General features: G+C 37.2%; 1 protein-coding gene across 1 annotated transcript in view; it reads right to left on the bottom strand.

Annotated features, from left to right (window-relative positions):
- Window positions 1-551: 551 nt before the first annotated feature.
- Window positions 552-21251, bottom strand: part of LOC149083604 (uncharacterized) — a 112194-nt gene continuing 91494 nt past the window's right edge. Inside the window, exons 9-16 of the mRNA XM_089234106.1 lie at window positions 15778-15870; window positions 12052-12217; window positions 11863-11942; window positions 11647-11769; window positions 7610-7730; window positions 6360-6546; window positions 6018-6160; window positions 552-1540 (exon numbers count right to left, since the gene is read on the bottom strand). Of these exons, the coding sequence (XP_089090232.1) occupies window positions 1280-1540; window positions 6018-6160; window positions 6360-6546; window positions 7610-7730; window positions 11647-11769; window positions 11863-11942; window positions 12052-12217; window positions 15778-15870 (1174 nt within the window). The 3' untranslated portion in view covers window positions 552-1279. The remainder of the gene's footprint in view (window positions 1541-6017; window positions 6161-6359; window positions 6547-7609; window positions 7731-11646; window positions 11770-11862; window positions 11943-12051; window positions 12218-15777; window positions 15871-21251) is intronic.

Here is a 21251-nt window from a genome sequence, read left to right as displayed (position 1 = left end):
GAAATGCGTCGTGGATTTCACACAAATTTATATATACTTCTCTCCAAAGCAGAATGGTCTTCGTTTCAGTGATGAATTGCAATTTTAAAATACAGATGGCAACACAAACCTCTACAGTGCAGTCCCGAGACAACACTATCGATAGCAGAAGGCCTCCGTGCGAAGCTCGTGACGTCACTGAAGAAGGTCATCTCACCTACAGCCATTTGATATAGCAGGCAGATTGTGCCATCTGCACCCTTTTTCCCCTTAATATAAATAGATAAATATTATATACATAGGTAAATACAACTGTATAATATAATACAATATCTAATGGCTATAGGTGCGATGACCTTGTTCAGTGACGTCACGAGCTTCGCTCGGAGGCCTTCTGCTACAGATAGTGTTGCCAGGAGCACCGTTAGTACTGTAACCAACGGAGTCTATCTTGCTCCTCTAATGTCAGTTAATTAATAATAGTACGATTTATGCTGTGGTTGGTCTGTCGCACTCGAGAACGTTAAATCGATTATTAAACGTAGAATCGATTGAATAAACAGGACCGCAGCTCAGATCTTCGGCGCTATTTTTATTCCAATCATTATTTACAAAAACTTATTTCACATATGCATAAATCATTCAAAAAAATTCAATAACGCAAATTGATGAGCCAAATTGACCTATTAATACCAAAATGTGTTTATGTAAACACATAACGCTTCATAATAATAACGTATGGAAATATACACAGGTTAAAGTGATAATATCTTACATATAAATACAGAGTAAAAGTTATCCGGGAATGCTGACAGAGGAAACAGTTCGTATAACGTCCACGTTTAATGGCCACGTGATCTTTTGTTTCGTAATCACAGAATTTACGCAATGAACTCATTAAAATGCATTTTAAGTATGTCCTCCTGATATTCATTCGTAATTTTCGTCGTTTCAAAGTCTGTTCCACGTGACAGGTCCAGGATCCTAGAACTTCCAGAGATTTTCAGGGGCATTATTCGTTTCAAGTCCATGGATGATTCTGGGCCCAGCGGAGACATGCCATGAGAGGTTTACATTTCGTAATGTAATGACTTGTCTTATGACATGCGTATGTATGTCGAATCAATTATTTCACGTATGGCTTGTTTTGCACGGTTTCTTCAGGAAACGATTTCCGTTCATGTGTACGGTGGACTTCATATAGAACATTCACCCTCCTCAGTTGCTCTAAGCATCGATTCCAGCCCTAGATTAACGCACTTGATATACAACTGGTTTTATGCAAAATGCGCGAAACGCATTACATGTACCGATGAGATGTGGCCTGGTGCCGCCTCGTGAGAACGACGGAATCTTTGATTTCTGGGTGCTCGGGATGTTGCCAGTGCCTGTGGCCCCTCGTAGACGAGGACAGCGAATCGGTCCTGCTGCTGTTGTTGCCTTTCGAGATCAAATAAGAAGAGATGACTTTTTCAAGGTTTTGGAAGGGGACCTCGAACACCAGCGATAGAATGAACGACAACCCGAATGTCACACAGAGATGTCCCAAGTAAAGGTAGACCTGGAATTCAAATAAGAAAAAGTTACAGATAGTTTTGAAGAGGATATCAGTGTTTCATACATAGGCATATAAGATTAAGTAGTTATATTATATCTATGGTTTTTCATAACCTTTTTCCAACCATGCTGCCACTCCCTTTTTGACCTTTTTTTTTCTCGTTGGGTCCCTGTGTTACCCAAGGTCCCCCAGTCTTATCTAGGAGTGAGACTCATTCTACGCGTTGAATTGATTTTTTTCTTCAGTAAGTTCATAGAAAACAAAAATTTTGATCGTCAGATCGGTCTCCGGCCAACTGGGCTAAAGTTTGTTAGGCTTCCTTCTTGGCCTAGTTCAATTCATGGCCTTTTCAACATGAACCTCGTAATATTCACTGTCTGGCAACAGATGGTCCTGGTTTTGGAGGGTTTTTTGGTTCCGCTGAATTCGGTTAGTAGTCACAATTTTTGTCTCACATTAGAGCTTCTATTAGAGACCTTTATTTCGTCTCATCTATTTTTTTCCACTTCTCTGTGGCCTCCTAAATTGCTGGTCATGACTCCATTTCCATTCTATTTTGTCCAGTAGCTCCTTATATAATAAATCTAAGTTCAATAAGTTGGGCATATGCCTTATGCTTCTTGCTGAGAACCACTACTGCTAGTTAACCGTGAATGCTCTTCATACACATTCCTCTGAGGAATTTGGCTGTAAACCACTGCTCTATATCATAAACGTGTGCTTTCCAAAACTGATCGTTAATGACGTTATAATGCTTTTGGTAAAATCCTTTATGATGATATTATCAGCCATAAATAGTTGAAAATGGTCTACAGATGTGTAAGATGATTTCAGCATTTTCTATTTTTTTATTGCTCCCTGAATGCTATAGCAAATAACTAGTTATTACTAATTCATCATTACCGAACGTTGAGCAACATTAGCATATTACAAAACTAAGCATGGCCTCCGGTCTTGCCCGTTATGATATACGAGCCCGTTACCTCGTGATGTTGGACCATACAGTGTAAAGCTGATGAGATCTAGTCATAGTTGAGCTATAAAATGACAGCAGGTGCATAACTTATAGGGGTGAGTATCACGTGGCATGAAATCATTGGAAACCAATTATAACCTGAAACATCTAATCTCAGGTCTGAACACTATTTGCCGATGTCACCTACTTCTATTTCGAACATTTTGGAATGGAGAGCAAATCGGACCGCGCACAAGCCTCATGATCGTGCGGTGCCAAACTGTTTCCACTTCTTCATTGTAAAAAAATTCATTTAAAAAAAATTAAGTTTTCGAAATGTTCCCCGTCCTCTAACTTCTAATAAGAAAGTTATTACCCTGTCTATTCTGAGGACAATAAACAATTTCCGTGTTTCTAAGTCCAATATTCGCAAGGATATTTGAATTCGAAAATGGGAGAAAAGTTGGAACGGAACAGCAGAAATGAGGTGTTGTCCGTTAGTTTACGCTGTTTCCCCGTTTTTTTCTCTCATTTTTGAAATCGAATGTCTCAGAGAATATTGCATTTGGAAACATAGAAATTTTTTGTGGGCCTCAGGAGAGACAGGGAAACAAATTTCTAATTAGATTTTCAGATTACCAAATCTACGCTATCAAAGCCGCAGGTAATAGCTACTTCACCGCACACCAACTCCGGTCATATATCGCCATACGGCGATCCATCAGTGGAGCTGGGTGGGAAATGAAGCCTCCATCCATCGGTGGTTGCCCTAGGCTCGGTAGGTAAAGAACTTGCTTCAGACGTTCTATGCCTGGATTCGAACCCGCGTGGACCTTGACTTTAGCATTCATAGTGGAAGACGAGCATCTTACACTGCACCACTCGGGCTGACTTGGAGGACGGGGGGAGGGGGATATACTGACTGCAAATTTTGAAACTTTATTGTATCACTAGCTATAATACCCGGCGTTGCCCGGGTTTTCTTCAATGAGGCTTTTTTGGATCACGTGATATCTCCCTCTATTTTTCTTGAGGGACATACAAACCGTGTCCAAGTTAACCAATATGGCGACCTGCGCGATTCATGAAATAAACAAATATAGATTTACACAGAAACGTAGAAATGAATACATATTTTCCTTTTTTTAAGGGACGCTAGGTATTTCGATCACCCCCCCCCCCCCCCGAACTTCAAGTTACCCATCTGTCTGTTCCAGCTTCCAAAAATCCTTAGTTAAAGCTATCGAATTTTTTCGATGCACTTTTCACGGGCTCGTAACTAATTTTAAAATATCCTAACCCACATGAATTTATGCAAATAAATATCAAAAGAGACAATATGGAGACATTAATTTTCATACTTGAGAAGATATAAATGAAATCAATGATATTGCTCGAATATCCAACTCAAAAGTATAGGTTTGGCTAATTACTTCATATTTAATCTCCTGGGCTTCTAAGCGAACTGAATATTTCAAAAATCGAGAATTCAATACAATTTTTAAAATTATTGATGGGGCGGAAAATCCCACTAATTTCCGCATCTCTACAGTAAAATCGGCAATTTTAACACTGATTTCTATGAGGATCACCCTTTTCCTGACTCTCAAAGCGATGCTGATGATGATTATGACGTCTATTTAAAAAGCCTCATTACTGAGAGTATATTGAAAATGTGGCAAACCGGTATAAAGGCATATACTAACAGGATTAAAGAAGTAACAAACCGTTGTAAAGGCATATACACGTCTGAAACGCATTGCTAGGGAACCACGGTGACCAAAGTAAACGTTCGGAAAGTGATTGTTGAGGCCCAAAAACCATTGTTGCCCGATAGTTTTTCGCCCATTTGGGGCATTTGCCCTGGGCTGACGAAATTTTAAAGTAGCCTATCGTTCAAGTCGGGTCCCATTTGGTATATATGCAAAATTTGGTGACGATCGATCTAAAATTGTAGATTTGTATAGAGAACATACACACACGCACACACACACACAGACACACAGAAAATCAATTTTATATATATATATATATACTAGCTATAATACCCGGCGCTGCCCGGGTTTTCTTCAATGAGGCTTTTTGGATCATGCGATATCTCCCTCTTTCCTTGAGGGACATGCAAACCGTGTCTAAAGATAACCAATATGGCGACGTCCTGCGCGACTCATGAAATAAACAAATCTAAATTTAAAGAAACATAGAAATGAATAGTCCCCTCCCCCTTTTTTTTTGATGGGTGTTAGGTATTTCGATTCCCTCCCCCTGAACTTCAAGTTATCTATTTCTGCCTGTTTGAGCTTCCAAAAATGCTAAATTAAAGCTGTGGAATTTTTTCGATGCACTTTACGGGGCCCAAAACTAATTTTAAAAACATCCTAAACTATATGAATTTATGCAAATAAATATCAAAAGACAATACGGAGACATTAATTTTCATGATTGAGAAGATATAAATAAAAAGTTGAAATCAATGTTATTACATGGATATCAAACTCAAAAGTAGATCCGGCAAGTTATTCATATTTTTAATTTTCTGGGCTTCGTATCTCCAAGTGAATTCAATATTTCAAAAATCGAGAATTAAATTTAATTTTTAAAATTATTGATGTGGCAGGAAACCCCCCCACCACCACCACTAAATTTCCGTATTTATGCAGTTAAATCGGCAATTTTAATAGTGATTTCTGTGAGGATCACCCTTTTCCTGACCCTCAAAGAGATGATGGTGATGATTATGACGTCTATTCAAAAAGCCTCATTACTGAGAGTATTGAAAATGTGGCAAACCATTATAAAGGCATAAAATATTATACATAACTGACAGCATTAAAGAAGTGACAAACCATTGTAAAGACATAAACACGTCTGAAACTCATCGCTAGGGAACCACGGTAACCAAAGTAAACGTTCGGAAAGTGATTGTTGAGGCCCAAAAACCATTGTTGCCGGACAGTGTTTTGCCCATTTGGGGCATTTGCCCTGGTCTGACGAAATTTTAAAGTAGCCTATCGTTCAAGTCGGGTCCCATTTGGTATATATGCAAAATTTGGTGATGATCGATCTAAAATTGTAGATTTGTATAGAGAACATACACACACACACACACAGACACACAGAAAATCAATTTTATATATATAGATAGATATATAGAAGATAGATTGTACTTTAGTAGTGCACTTTCGTATTAATAATTTTTTTTCATCTGAACGGCATTTAAGATTCAATATTCGCATTAAGCAGGAGAAAGTTGAAAACCCATGAAGTAGAAATTATCATTTCCTCAATATGAGAGGAATCCAAAGAATTTTATCCGTTGAATAGGGGTATCTGCTACCCGATTTAGCGGGGCCCGACTGTATTTATACCACCAAAATTTCTTTGATGGGCAAACAATAAATAATTAATTTGATAATTTTATCTCTCAACACTGAAGCTAACAAAACAACTCGGAAATTTGACGTCTGTGATAGACTCGTTAATTTATCTGGAACTTTCTGAACATCACAACTATAAAATACTCACTACAACGTATTGACTGAAGTAGAATGGCGTCCTAACGAAGCTTGCGTAGACGTACATGAGCAATGGATGGATCAAGTAAGCGATGTACGTAAGTCGACTCAGCGGAACGAATCCTTTCCAAGAAAGTATGACATGGACGACGCCTACACACGGAGATGATGGAAAAATATATAACTAGAATCATGTTTCATATAACAAGTTCCGACAGAAATTAATCAAATTTGCGACATAATGTACATTTTTATATAATCCTTCAAGACATACACTGCTGTACAACATGCGTTGTACGCAATTTATTCGTAGAAAACATACGGGTACTTGATAGAAATGCGTTAGTCTCACCTCCTTTGTTAGAAGAGCACGCCACGATGACCCAAGCCACGGACAGCGCCCAGACCGTCCTGCACGTTGAAGCATAAGCGATGGCCTGTTGACGTTCCGGTAGGTCGCCGCTGTTCCAAGGCCACGTGCCGTAAATCACCGCCAAACCACCGGTGGCTGCCAAGCTCCATGCCAGGATATGAAATACCTGAAATTTTTTTAGAATACGCATATTCTTTCAATCATAAAAATATAACAAGTGTAGATAAAAACAAACACGATTTCAACGACATATAAAAAAGATCGATGGCCAAACCTCGAAGACACATGTCGCTGTTCTCCTCCAGGAATGGATTTCCACGCGTCTATTCTAATACAGTTGACGCTCGTTATAAAGACCATGTGTTATTGCAACCGTTCCGTTACACCGACCCGTACGATAACTCCCAAACGTTTTCCATTTCATCCGATACAACGACCCACAAAGAACATTCAATCCGAACGGCCGATTGCGTTTATACCAACATAATTCATTAGGTGGGCAGGAAATAAATGATTCCTCCATGATGACTTCATCACCCACCACTAAAGACAGACCGGAAATTTTACGTTTATGATTAACTCGTTAATTTATCTGGAAGTTGGTGAACATCACAACTATAAAGTACTCATTGCAAAGTATTGACTAAAGTAGAATGGTGTCCTAATATAAAGTCGGATACAAAGTCCGTACTCAGCTTGATCCCATCCCCTCTAATTTTGTAAAGAAATGACCAAAATGAGTTGAGTTTTTAAGTGTGTTCTACCTTGACCTTCGATATTGGAGAATACGGTTTGTAAGTGCATGCAATTAATTATTAATATTTTCTAACCTAATGCAATCAATTTTATTGCCACTCCTTAAAATATACATATACAGTCAAACCTCGTTAGTGCGTCACAAGGATAACACGTCACTCCGCTTACCGGGTCACTTTTTGGAAGTCCCAATTATCCTCGGGCAGGAATTAGCACAGCTATGGCTTACTCCGTTTAACGAGTCACTCCGCCGCTTACTAAGTCATATTTTTGCTCTCCCAAGAGTGACGCATTAACGAGGTTCGACTGTATATATTATTTTTAAACTTTCGATATAATGACTTCTCAAAAAAAAAAAAAAAAAAACGTTCGTTTTCCCTCGGTCGATGAGACGTCCGTATGCCGAGCGTCGACTTTTAATGTTGGTAATGTGCAGGAAAAAGACAAAATTTCAATGCTGGAAACCAACGTACCTTATGCATATCCATTTTCTGTCTGTTGAACAATAAATAACCCGTCGCCATTCCTATGCAGTACGGTGCGTAATGAGCGTATGGCTTATATCCTACGGTATCTAGATAGTTGGCAATATCCCTGGAAAATAATCAGTAGATGTCAGTTTCCTTTTCAGTTAGACAACACATGATTTTAAAGCTTCAAGTTTCTACAAAATGCGTTAACGGAACAAATATACGTGTGCATGTGTGTGGGGGGAGAAATTCATTGGTGATTTTTCGTGACTACACCTCAAAAATCCGACCTTCGCCTCTGATAAGATCGGAGAAATGAAGTTAATGTTTTTACCACCCTATATATAATATTTAGTGGAATAATGTATATGAAAAATAGTAATTTAAATAACTATTACTTAATTAAATGGAAGTGATTTTAGACAAAAATAAAGATTTAAGGTATCTTGTCCAAAAACGGGTGCAAAAAAATTCAAAAACAGCCATAATTTCAAATAACGAAAATATTGCATAAGACCGACATTAGATGGCACTAGCAAAAACAAAACTGGATATGATTAGCGCATACAAGTCAGGGCTATTTAGCAAGAGCTGTTTCAGCCCCCCTGAAGTCGGGGTTGCAGCCTTGGCTCAGTGGGTGTGGTCCTGGAGCTACCGCGTGGCATCACTGCTCAAACACTTTCTCTTAGCAGGCGATATCAGCCACCAACCCGTAGAGATAGAAGGCCTCCGCACTGTTCGCCATGAACGTCATTCAGACTACCTAGCAAGTTTGTCACATTTTGAAACACAGCATCCTGTTTCGTTTCTTCTTATTTTGGCGTAGAATATACCTGATTGCCGCATTGTGATTGGATGTGGGACATAGAATTCGCCAATTCTAAGCCCGATGATTTCTTTTCCTCCTAACGATGATACTTGCACGAGCAGGAAATTTTTTTCCCCTGATTGTTCTGAGGGAAAATGGACTACTTACTGACTACTGACGTCACAAGCAGACTGTGGAGGCCTTCTATCTCTAGGAGGCTGTATCAGCACACAACGAGCTAAATCGAAGTGGCTTTTATTCATTTTAGTTGCCTATTTTACTTTGTTAAAAGAGTGATCTCTCGTTCATGATGTTTCAGTGTCACAGGTACGCGCGCGTGAGGTAATTTTATAATCGTTTTGTAATCTATAAGATAAGAAATATGGATTAATTTTCAAGAAATAGTTGGTAAATAATAATATATTTTGATATTAGCATTAAGTGGAACTTCGGTTAACGAGCTTAATTCGTTCCGTCAACGTGCTCGTTATACGAAGTGCTCGTATAATTCGAATCAAACTTCCCCATAGGAAATAATGGAAATTCACATAATTCGGTCCACAGTTATTCATTCACATAAAAGTGACTAATAAAAATGGCTTCATTCAATAATACAGCACAATAATAATATAATAAATAATTCGATATAAAATACATATATGATATAATAACGCCATAAAAAACAAGCAAAAAATACGGTAATGTTTACAAATTAACTTACTCTAAATGAGGACTATGGTTCGTTTCAAGTTAACTTTGCAGTAAAGGGGAAGCTACGGGGAAACCGCATCACACGTTGCTATGACAACGGAAGCCTTTCAACTAATGTATCGATACGCGGTCACGGTAAGGTATGGCTGATTCTCACTGAGAAAAATCTTTTTTGTACGTATAATGGTTACCAATATTTTTTCTAATTTAAAAATTTTAAACGAATAAAGATCGGTTCAGAACGATATTTTTGCAGTATTTTTTTTCAGTTATTCAAAAAAATTGAAATATTCTGCATAAATGATCATCGTAAGCCTCCGATATATGGGAACTATATTTTGCGGCGGAAGAATACACTCTCTATCTTTCTCTGCACTGCAAAGTTAACCTGAAACGGACTATAGTGTTTTGGGCAACTTGGGGACCCTCTTTTTTCGGCAAGCTTATTCTCTCGTCCGACTTTGAAAACAGAACGTATCTGATGAGACTTGCTTTTGCCTCCTTTTCAGGATTTCTCAAAAAAAATGGGGAAATTTGCATTTTTCTTGGATAGATTCATTTCTCGCGCACACACTGCTATAGCTTTATTTGATTGGTTCTTTTCTACAGAATTTTGCACAGATTCCCGCATTTTTCACATCTCTCATCTATCTTACTTGAAGTAAGGCACTTTTCTCTCAGAAAATATACCCTCCATAAGATATTGCTGTTGCAGGCAATGAAGGTCCATCAGTTTGTGTCTACAGTCACCTCCTGACCAAGCAGAATTTATAAATAAAAAAAATGGAATAAATACAAACTCCAAGCGCTCATACGCATGGTTACAATGCGACATGTAGTTTCGTATCGTAACCAGTCGAGCCCGCACACGGGTGTTCATTTCTCGGGAAAGGCACGCTGACTGGAGACTGTTGGGGAGAATATTACCGACAATTTCACATTACGCGTGTGGACGAAAGCGAAAAACCATCAGCTCAGTTGTGATAACGGGACGATGAATATACAAAGCGGAAAATGTTTGCTCGTAATGCTAGAAATCATCGCTCGCTAATCGAATCAAACTTTTTCAAAATTTATGCTCGTTATGCGAATTGCTCGTTAACCGAACCGCTCGTTAACTGAAGTTCCACTGTACTACTAATAGTTACGCCCAAACCTTTTTATCAGGATTTTCTTAATTTACTTCCCATGTTTTCATATTGCAGTTGTACTGGTTATAACGCAGTCCAAAGCATCTAAAAGCTACGCCTTATTCAGATAAAAACAAAAATATAATCCAGAATTATTAGGAAGCACAAAAGGTAATTGAAATTATCTGACCCGTGTTAACAAAAGTTGACGTAGGTGATTCAACTAAAATTGATCCGAGAAAAACATTATCAGGGGAAGTTACCTCATAAGCAAATGAAAAATTTCTTCCATTAAATGTTTAAATGGCTGAACGAAGCAAGCGAATAAATATGCAAATACTAATGACGATAATCGGAAAGATAATTTTGGAAAGATTTCAATAAAATCGGCAATACAGCGATTGCAAACTATCGTAATTAACAGGATAGAAAAGCGGTTGCAGTCGGTTCTGTTTGAGCAACGTGACGTGTAAGCTGATATCTCGTTTTTTACCGACAACGGCGCTTCATGAAACATAATTTATTACTGTACCAGGGCTATCCTGGTTAAAGAAGTGAAGAACTGTTTAGGAAAAGGAATGTTTTTCAAGTACAGTTTCTGAACCAAAATCCTGTTTCGATGAAGGATTTCGAATCTCTGCAAATTAATTTAATATTTCAAAAAAATACATATTCTTTATCTTTTGACATTCATTGAACAGTTATCGAATTCCTTTGCAGATTTTATCATGACCCCCCTTCTCTCAGAGGAATGTTTACGACGGGCATGCGTGGTTCAGGGTAGTGGCAGTACTGGGTCCCACGCCTAAATAGTCATATACCCCGGGAGTGTTATCCTAGTCTTTCTCTTTTAAGGACTAGAAGTTAGTCTTTTAACTTCTAATCCTTTGTCCCCAAATGTGATATACTCACAGGCCCACATCCTAATTGTCATATACTCACTGACTCGTCCGAAAAGACATATACACACAGATCTTATCTTAACAGTCATATATTTGAGCCGTTTCAGAACAGTAAAAGGTGCCCCCATACCCCCCTATGGCGGGACGTGGGACCACGTTGGAGCAGATTGTAGCCACCTTAACACAGTTGCACGAATTACTGCGGTATTCACCGGCATGGTTTAAGCTATAGTCACAATTTTTTGATAAGAGATCGACTCGGATTGGTTAAATTCAGGGTTTTAACCAATATATGTTGATCTCTTATCCAAAAATTGTAACTAAAGGTTTAAACCATGTCGGTTAATACGGCCCTTAGTCGAATGAATTGTATTTCCTACTGATCGCTGTGCAGAAAACATGGATATATGTCCCTCTCGATACGCTACCTTCGACATACCGTATTTTTAAGAATATTTTCGTAAAAAAAAAGAGGAAGCCCATGAATACCTTGGATGAGGTAGAGTAAACAACGAAACTGGCGGGAGATGGTGTATATACGTCAGGATCCCAACGGTGACCATCGACGAGACCACTCCGAGAAACAAGAGCAAGAGTCCAAACTTGTATCGCCTGTAATCATGGATACAACAAAATAACTCTCACGAAGACATCCATTTCAAATAATCAATCACTCATCATGTGATAAGAAATCGTGGTCGTTACCTGTGAAGCGCGAAGATGATGATCGGAGCGATTATGTAAAACTGTAGATCGCACGATAAAAACCAGCCATGAGGAACACACTGGAGAAGAATATAAAAAATAATTATTATTTATATAATTATGACTTGAAAATAGTTTGATGCATTTGATGGAAGAGTTCTATCAACGGAAGCAATATGTTGTACTCACTGATTGGTCACTCGGTACGAAATTCGAGAAATAGAAGAGGTTCGTCCACCAGTAGTTCTCGCAACCACTGACGAAAGGCTGTAGAGTGTCCTTCCAGATGGGACCACTACCAGCCAAAGGACCGAGCAAGATCAGTCCGGAAGCCATCAGAAATGCCGGCGTTAACCTGGAGGAAAAAAAAATCTTTTCAGATAAAGATTCTATAGTCATTTCCCCTTTGTGTCATACAATGATCACAATTTTCGCAGATGACGAATACGATGAGAAACTATATCAAGTTAACATTTCATTTTTTTCTGGATATTATTCTGAGGGGAACTCGGAAAGAAAAGTCACCTTGTCACCGCCGGGACTCGAACCCAGACCCTCTTGCATAACTGACAAGAGAAATTATGTGGCAAATACCTATTTGAAAATTCACCTTAATTTTTATGCGAATTATTTTCTTTTGATTGCACAGATCTACAAAAAATAATATTATTTTTTGAAAGGTCTTTTGTTTTTCATGATTGATTTTTCGGTTATTTTCAGTGCAGATTCCAAAAATGTAATCCCTTTTTTTCACGTAAGATTTCAAAATTTGGGAGAAATAACCCAAAACACAATATATTTTAGAATTTAGACTTTTATTTTATCACCTCATAAACACATATTTGACATTTACGGTACATCCTAGCTCTGGCATTATAATGATTTTGGGCCCCAAAATCACCCTAAAATCACTGAATCATCTTTGGCAAAGATTTACTACAGTTGTTTATAGCGCACAGTTTCTATGTGGTCTACATGGTGCTTATGCATTAGTATTGAAATTTAATATTTTCACTTTATCTCATTAATGGAATTTTTCATTATATTTTCCCAGTAATTAGCCTCCAAAAACAATAGAAAACGAATTATTTTTAAGTAAGTTTTTTTATCGCAAACCTGCGTTATATCATTCCAATGCGACTATGAAAACTATAAAGCCATTCCCATTTTCTCACGTTGTGATTATGGCTAGAAATCATTTACAGGAATTTCTCCAAGAATTCGGTGTGGTTATTTTCCGCGGAACTCTATTCTACTAAAGACGGGACGAGATGAAAGGCTATCTCTCATACAAAAAGTTAAGCTTATCATTTTAAAATGTGTCGATTAAATACTAGAGAAATTTGACAGAATAATTAATAAGCCTAAGGCCGGTATTACACTATAAAAGTTTGATAAAATCCATTTTATAAAACTTGAAAAATCTAACCAATAAGGTTATTGGTTACATTATAGAAAATGCAACCGTTGACCTTATTGGCTGCATTTTTCAAGTTTTATAATAGGACTTTTATCATACTTTTATAGTGAAATACCGGCCTAAGACACTCTGATCAGCAATTTCTTGAAGAACAGTTGATGTTTTTCTGAGCATAAAGGTAGGGTCAGGCCGTTTTCTTTAACAGATTGGAGGTGCGCATACAGTGTGTTACGAAATAAAAGCTGCCCTGAGAAACCCTTATGCCCTCACACTCACAGTGATGAGATTGAAGTTCGCTGTAAAGCTCTTAATGTTAGGGTTACATGCGTTTGCAATTTTATACCGGGTGTCCTATAAGCTAATGCGGCCTTCATCTGATCAACCGTCTGTCGTAGAGGTATGACTAGTTTAAAAAATGCTCAAAACACATGCAAAAATGATCCTGTACCAGTTTTGAGAGTGAACAAGCAGTGTGTCGCAAAATAAAAAAGTCTACATTTTTATACGGTCCCCCTGTGTTCTAACTTCCAATTGGAGAGTTGTTTTGCCCGTCTTTTCAATTGAAAAAAACCCCATATTTCTAGTTGCAATATTCCCCAAGATTTTTTAATTCAAAAATCGGAGAAAAGTTATGATAGAACATCAGAAACTAACGGACAACGTTCTTTTCCCTCATTTATACTGTCCTTTCCCAATTTTTCTCTGAGGTTTGAATTCAAATATCTCCACGAATATATTGCCTTCATTAGGTGAACCGTTATGATATTTGATATAAGTCTTGACGTCCGTTGGTCCACATGCTGTACTTGGTGAGGTGACGCTTTTTTCCTATCGTTGTTCCACGGTCTTGTCCCTGATGTTCCGCGATAGCAATAGATGAAGTTTATGTTGACCAATGCGTATACCGTCGTCGTCATTATGTTTAATCAGAAATCGTCGATAATCTGTGATAAATGTAAGTTCATCTTTGTTTTGTTCTTTCATTCACTCACAAAAGAATCCAATCTGTTTTACTCACAGAGTAATAATTCTATGATTTTACTTATAGCATTAATAATAGCCAATTACTCAGAACAACCTCAGCGACCGATTTAGGTGTTATTTATAGTACCAATTTTAACTTTGCTGATCACAGTAGAAATCTTTGCTCTGTGTGTGTGTGTGTGTTCGTGTGCGTGTGTGTGCGCGTGCGTGCGTGCGTGCGTGTGTGTGTGCCATATAAAAAAACATGGCTTGCTTTGAAGGATGTTGAGAGATTTCAACGATAGTGATACTTTAATACGCTGATAAGATCTAAACTGGAGAATATGCTTCAATTATCTTTTCTTTCTTTCAAACCGAGCTCAACCCAGGGCTATCACCATTTTATGGACGATTTACTAACTAGTGAGTTGTGCCGGAGGTGTAATTGCGTGTGTACCTAGCAGTCTTTGTGCATATGTAGTGTTGTGTTTTGATTTTTCAGTTCTGCCATCTCTATATTTGGGAAGTGAAGTGAGTGATGTGTTATGATTGAATTTGTGCTGTTTGTAGGTCTGTTGCTCTCTGTAGCGAGACTTTTTAATGGGGAGATCGGCTCTCATTCGCGCCTCTAAGTTGGGAACCACAGAAAACCAAATTCAGCCGACCACCCTATGGCGATGGTGGGGGCTTCAATTATCTAGAACCCATTTCACGCTTGCCATATTACGAGTCTTGAAATTATTCAAAACAATTTTCTAAGGTATTTATATTTCAAAAAAACATGGTCCTTATACTAACAATATTCTATCTGCCACTCATCTACGAAACACTTTCAATGTCATTAGTTTACAAAAACGCAGAGAGTACTCGCTCGTTATTTTTTCAAGAAACTGTTGACTAACCAAATTGATTGCACACTCATTCTTAACGAAATCTGTTTCAATATTAAGTGCCACAATACAAGATCTAATTGCTTATTTGCCGTCAAATCATTGAATACTAACATTGGTAATTACTGTGCTGTATAAACAGATTTCCCGAATTTTACAATGATCTTCCTCAAGATCTGGATATTTTTCATTCGTCTGTAACCGACTTTAGAAGATTTTGCTGTGATTGAGTTGTACTGTATATATCTTTGTGTAGAACTTTGTATTTTGCGTAACTTTTGTTACTTTTTATTTGTCTTTTGTGTACTTTATCATGTTATGCTTATTTTCTATTCTGTCCTAATTTTTATTTTTACTGCAAGCTGCAGCTTTGTATTTTAAGTAAATAAATAAATCATAATTTGATGTTAATCGATAATCTAGAATCGTCACCGCATGAATTAAAATCAACACAAGTCATTATAGCCGAGTAAATCACTCCTAATACTTACTACGGTAGGTTGAGCTACCTGACACGGTATTATAATGTCCACTCATATAAAACACGGGCAGACCCCCTTAGACACAACTCGGATTCCAAACGGAATTGTTGCAATATAATCGCAATTTAACTTTTTTTAAATAAAAGTTCACGTCAATTACCTGCAGTATCTTCGGACATAGAAGCTGATGATGGAGAACTTCATTTCTCTTTTCACCATGTGGTGTAGGCTTGAATACACGACTAGGACACCACTGAAACATGCAGAAAAAGTAAAAATAATAAATCAATGTGCTCTACATGGACAGGTAACGACATAAAATACAGTCGAAACCGATTATCCGAATCACGGATAATGTTATCATTAGTGTACACTCATCACTTTTGCAAAGAACGAAACGGACCAATATCATAACATGGGGAAAAAATTCGTGAATAGCTTCTAGGACTTCGGATAGTGTTATCAATGTTTTTCCGTCAGGTTTTTTCCTGGGCATTCTGAAGCTAAAGTTTAAGCGAACATATTTTTTTCCACTGTGAGTTATCGTTATAAAGTTGCAAGACTATGTAGGCGGCTGGAAGGTGTTCTCTTCCCTATTCTTTGCTGACAAATATTTCCGCTCTTAATGTCAGTCTCAATAATCAGTCCGTAGTATTTGCTGTGATCCCTGTACGAGTGGAGTTGAAGGCAAATGTAGGCCTTGAGTTTTTGATTGATCAGTTTATTTCACTTGACTAGATTGAAATTTCTTTTTCTTTTACCGAGATTCTTTCTCAAAGGGTCTATGAAACGTACTGCACATTAAAAATTATCTCATCTCGTGATATACATCAGACAGCGGGGCCGTAACTAGAGGGAGGCGGGGGAGGGCAATAGCCCGGAGCTGCAAAATTTCGATGGTGGCAGTTTTAGGTAGGGACAAAGAACACCGTTACAAAATTATATAATTTTGAAGGTCTAAGGGTGGCAAAAACCCTAGTTACGGCCCTGTCAGACAATTCCATTCTAATACCCACAATGGCTGAACAACGAAAATTCAGGATTTCAGCTCAAAGTAAAAAAAAAGTACCGTTTCGGAATAGAATTTAAAAAAAAATGTAATAGTTGAACGTTTTGCAACTAATTAAGTGGGAAAGAAGAACAGTTGTCACATTTTAACAATATCCGTTAGCCATACATACTTTTCGACCAAATGGGACGTATGGCCATCCTACTTGCAAACGGGACTTTTTCGGTTACACATATAATTCGGTTTTTGTTATCAGAAACCCCTGGTCGTGGTGTGAGCACATCAAGCTCGTCGACTGTATCTGTTCTCCGTAGCATACGTAGAGAATTCTTCGATGGAGTATTCTTCCCCCCTCATTTTGTGCAAACCATGCAAATGCACAACAGACGTTCGCTTAGTATTCAGCAGATGAAGGATACTTCAACTGCTTGAAGTATGCATAATATTTCATCATGCTTCGTTCTTTAATACGCGTGCAGCAGCTACAAACCTGAAAAACCCTCCGTTCGTAAAAGTTTTTCACGTAGAATACGTCTATAAACCAAGGGGTTTGCGACACAAACTTGGATCACGAGGGCTCCTGAGATGGTTCGAACGAATCTACTTATAATACGGTTATTCAAATCTATTTTTTTTTGTGCCACTAGGGGCCTAATAAGGATTTTTTGGCCTGGGATCCGAATAATAATTTTGGCTTCCCCTAGAACCATTGTTTAATACATCGCATTTTTGTAGGAGAAGTCGGCATCCAAAAAAACAAAACATTATTACTGAATGGGCAAAAGGAATGCTGAAACTATCTATAAAAAATAATAACTCAATAATTAATACTAATAACCAAAAAATAATGAAACTATAGAATTGATGAGAATTTGAAATTAATGAAAGAAATTAATGATTCTAGAATTACAGTCGAATCCCGTTTTAACGAATACCAATATAGCGAAAATCTCGTTTTAACGAACACTTTTCTAATCCACCAGATAAGTTTACATAGGAACAATGCATAAACCTGGAATTTCTTTATAACGAAATTTCGTTTTAACGAAGTGATTTCTCCGGTCTCTTGGGGTTCGTTATAACAGGATTCGACCGTAATTGAAAATAATCTCAGAATTAGTGATAGCTTTCAATAATTTTGCCCACTATTTGATTTGGGCCCTGTGCTCAGGCCATGTTGACTCACATGTTAAGAACATTAAGAGATTAGTACAGCTTACTCGAGCTTTTATTCTTTATGGAAATTACACGACCACAAAGATTAAAATTATTTTCCAAACTTTTATAAACTATATTATGATACGATGGTAAATATGAATAGTAATCCCACACATTTGTTACATGGAAGTTTTTTTTTATTTTTTTCATTTAAATTCACACGGATTTGCGGTAGTGCAAGTGTTCATAACCTCCGGCCCGCGAAGGTGTTCCGGTAGAAATGCATTGATACAGGCAACATGATAAGTACCTACGCTCTCCATATTTCCTGTGTAAAAATAAGGGGAATCACCCAAAACTTTCCGACACGTAAAGTTGCCAATCACTGCCCAAAAAAAAGTGTCATCAGTAGTGCCCGGATTGTATGCACTAAAAAAGTGGCAAAATATGCTCTATAAATATGCAAATATGCACTTAAAACTGCAAAAATATGCAATTAAAACTGCAAAAATATGCAATTAAAAATGCAAAAATATGCAATTAAAAATGCAAAAATATGCAATTAAAAATGCAAAAATATGCAATTAAAAATGCAAAAATATGCACTAGAAATCTTGAAAAAGTCAAAAATTCCGAAGTATGTACAGAAAATGAGAAAATATGCATTAAAACAATCACTATGGAAAAAAAAAAAAACATATGTGTTTTTAAAATACATCTTTTCTATTTCTCAGTGCGTATGTATTCATTTATAAAAAAATATTCCCTTATATATATATATATATATATATATATATATATATATATATACATATTGCATATGAAAATAACTTCTACGTATTTTTTATTCAGGCATTTTTTAATTTTCAGTTTGTCGTAGCTGCTCAATAACGAAAACACCAGTAACAAAAGAATTTCGACTATTTCTAAAAAAATTTAACACTTTGACATATCTCTAGAAATAGCCTCAGTAAAACGCTAAATATTCGTAAAATACTTTATAAATATTTGTTAATTCACTAAATTTTTCACCTGCGGGGAAAAAAATTGATGTTATGAAAATATTTATTTGAAAAATTAAAAAAAAATTTTAGCAAGCTTAAATAAACCTTCAAAAATATGCACTTATACTGAAAATTCTTTGATTTTATGCATTTATATGCATTAATGCTAAAAAAAAAGGCCAAAATATGCAAAAGCATATAATCCGGGCTCTAGTCATCAGCAATGAAAATTGCCAATTGCAGCCAAAAAATTGTCAAAGGCAAGTAAAGATGCCAATTACAGCCAAAATATTTGTCAAAGACAAATAACAGTTGTCAATTACCCTGTCTCCGCTTCCACCGACTGCTTTAAATTTCTCTCCCTTGCACTGTTGTTGATTCACCCACGCCATTTATATTTTCGAAAAATGTAATACTTTTTTTTTCAGTCATCATCAACCGCATTCTCATGTTTAGGCCTCGGCCAACATTATTATATAAATAAATAAATTACAGACAAAAAAAACAAATTCAAAAGCCCGTAAAGTTGATATCTGTCGTTAAAATTGCTGAAAAATCACCAATGGGAGCAATTATAAGGCTACTACAAGTTACAATGTGAGTAAAAATGCAGTTCAAAAAATAATTATATAAAGCCTGCACTTTTGACAAATATGTAATGTGAATACAAGACTATTATTAATTATATATGATAGCATCGTAATTATCATAGTATGTATGCATATTTATATAGATATGTCATTAATTATGAGTTATGTATTATTTATAAGTCATGAAAATAATCTCAATTCTTGATTTTAAAAATTGAAATAACCCTCGTTGAAAATGAGAGTAAAAATGGGACATTTTATAAAGAAAAAGCTAGGAAGCCCAAATTTTTTACGGGGACATCCCGAAAGATACTGGTCATGTGGTCATGGCCCCCACATCCTGGAGCCGGGCCCCCTTTATGATGAATTGACAACGTGAAAAAACAAAAAAGGTAAAAATCGTTCCGGGCCCAGGGCTGGAGCCTTGTCAGCCCACCCCTTGTGGGGGCCATGCATGTGGTCAAGTTTCTGGCCACTCATGAGCGACAGAAATACTGAACAGTTCTGGCCTGACGACTGAAAAAGTTGCGCACCCCCTGAAGTAGTGTTTCATTTTACATTAGTGATTTTAACCTTAGATTCATAAACATTCGTCTCACAGACCGCGCAAAATACGTAAACACTTGTAACTTTTAAAGTGAAAGAGATAGGCCGGGATTACACTGTAAAAGTTTCCTAAAAATTCTTTTATAAAACTTCAAAAATACAACCAATAAGCTGATTGATTACATTCGAGCAAATGCAACCGATCTGTTTATTGGTTGTATTTTTCAAGTTTTATAAAAGCACTTTTACAAAACTTTTATAATGTAATCCCGGCCATAGAAAGATGAACTTCCAAGTACCTTCTTAGATCGTTCAATAATTAGTATTGCGCCTGTCGCATGTCAGAGTGCACTTATGCTAATGGAGTTACAGTGAGTAGGTCGTCCCACAGACGAATATTTATGAATAGTGTTGCGATTGCAGAACGGGTGCAAATTGCAGAAACGGGGAAAAATTGCAATTCTCTTGGTGAAACTTCTTCCGCTGATCAAACATAACCCTGTGTGTGGATCCCAGAAAAAAATTTGTGCCTTCTGCGATTATAAAAAACGTCGAATGACAAGGTTCTGTGTTGTACCCAATGTAAAAAATTCATGTGTATGGATCACCGTGGTTTATTATGTGTCGATTGCTCAGAATAACTATCATGTTCATTTTCATTTCAGAAAATTAATGATTAATTAACAACTTTTCAGATTCAAAGTGTGTTTTACTGCTCCTGTATTCGATAAAACAAAAATCATCAATATAATATGTTCGTCTGAGAGACGAATGTTTATGAATAGTGTATCTCCCATGCATGTTTACGAATCTAGGGTTAAAGTGATTTTAGGAATAACTGTGAGCTTTATACAAATACAAATACAATGCCACAACAGGCAAATTGTCCAACGAGGTGGCTGACTTAAGAACATCATGGATCCTCGAGCCATTTTTTGGAGGCCCTACCTACTACTGCTACACCACACATGCCCCCCCCCCCCCGCGGAACCCCCAACGAATCGGTACATGCGGGAATGTGCGTGTACGTGTAGTGAAACCTGACGTGAAGTTTTTTGTTTCTCTGTAATGCTTGTTGTGTGTAGTGCTGCCATCTGCCACCAGTTTTTCTAACTATGAGTGAAGTGTTATGATTGAATGATTTATCGTTGTAGGACTGTTGCTCTCTGTGGCGAGACTTTTTAACGGGGAGATCGGCTCGCATTTGCGCCTTGAAGTTGGGAACTACAGAAAACCAACTTCAGCCGACCACCACAGTGGGGTTCGAACTCGGATCCTCGCATCGCGAGTCCGTCACTGTAACCACCTATAGCTCCATTATTGGTGA

The sequence above is a fragment of the Pholcus phalangioides genome, unplaced genomic scaffold (genome assembly GCF_987345545.1).
Source record: "Pholcus phalangioides strain wild (caught in Gottingen) unplaced genomic scaffold, Ppha-v1.0 ptg000008l_1, whole genome shotgun sequence".
NCBI lineage: Eukaryota > Metazoa > Arthropoda > Arachnida > Araneae > Pholcidae > Pholcus > Pholcus phalangioides.
Note: the sequence above shows the minus strand (reverse complement) of the source record. Positions and strands in the feature narration are given on the sequence as shown.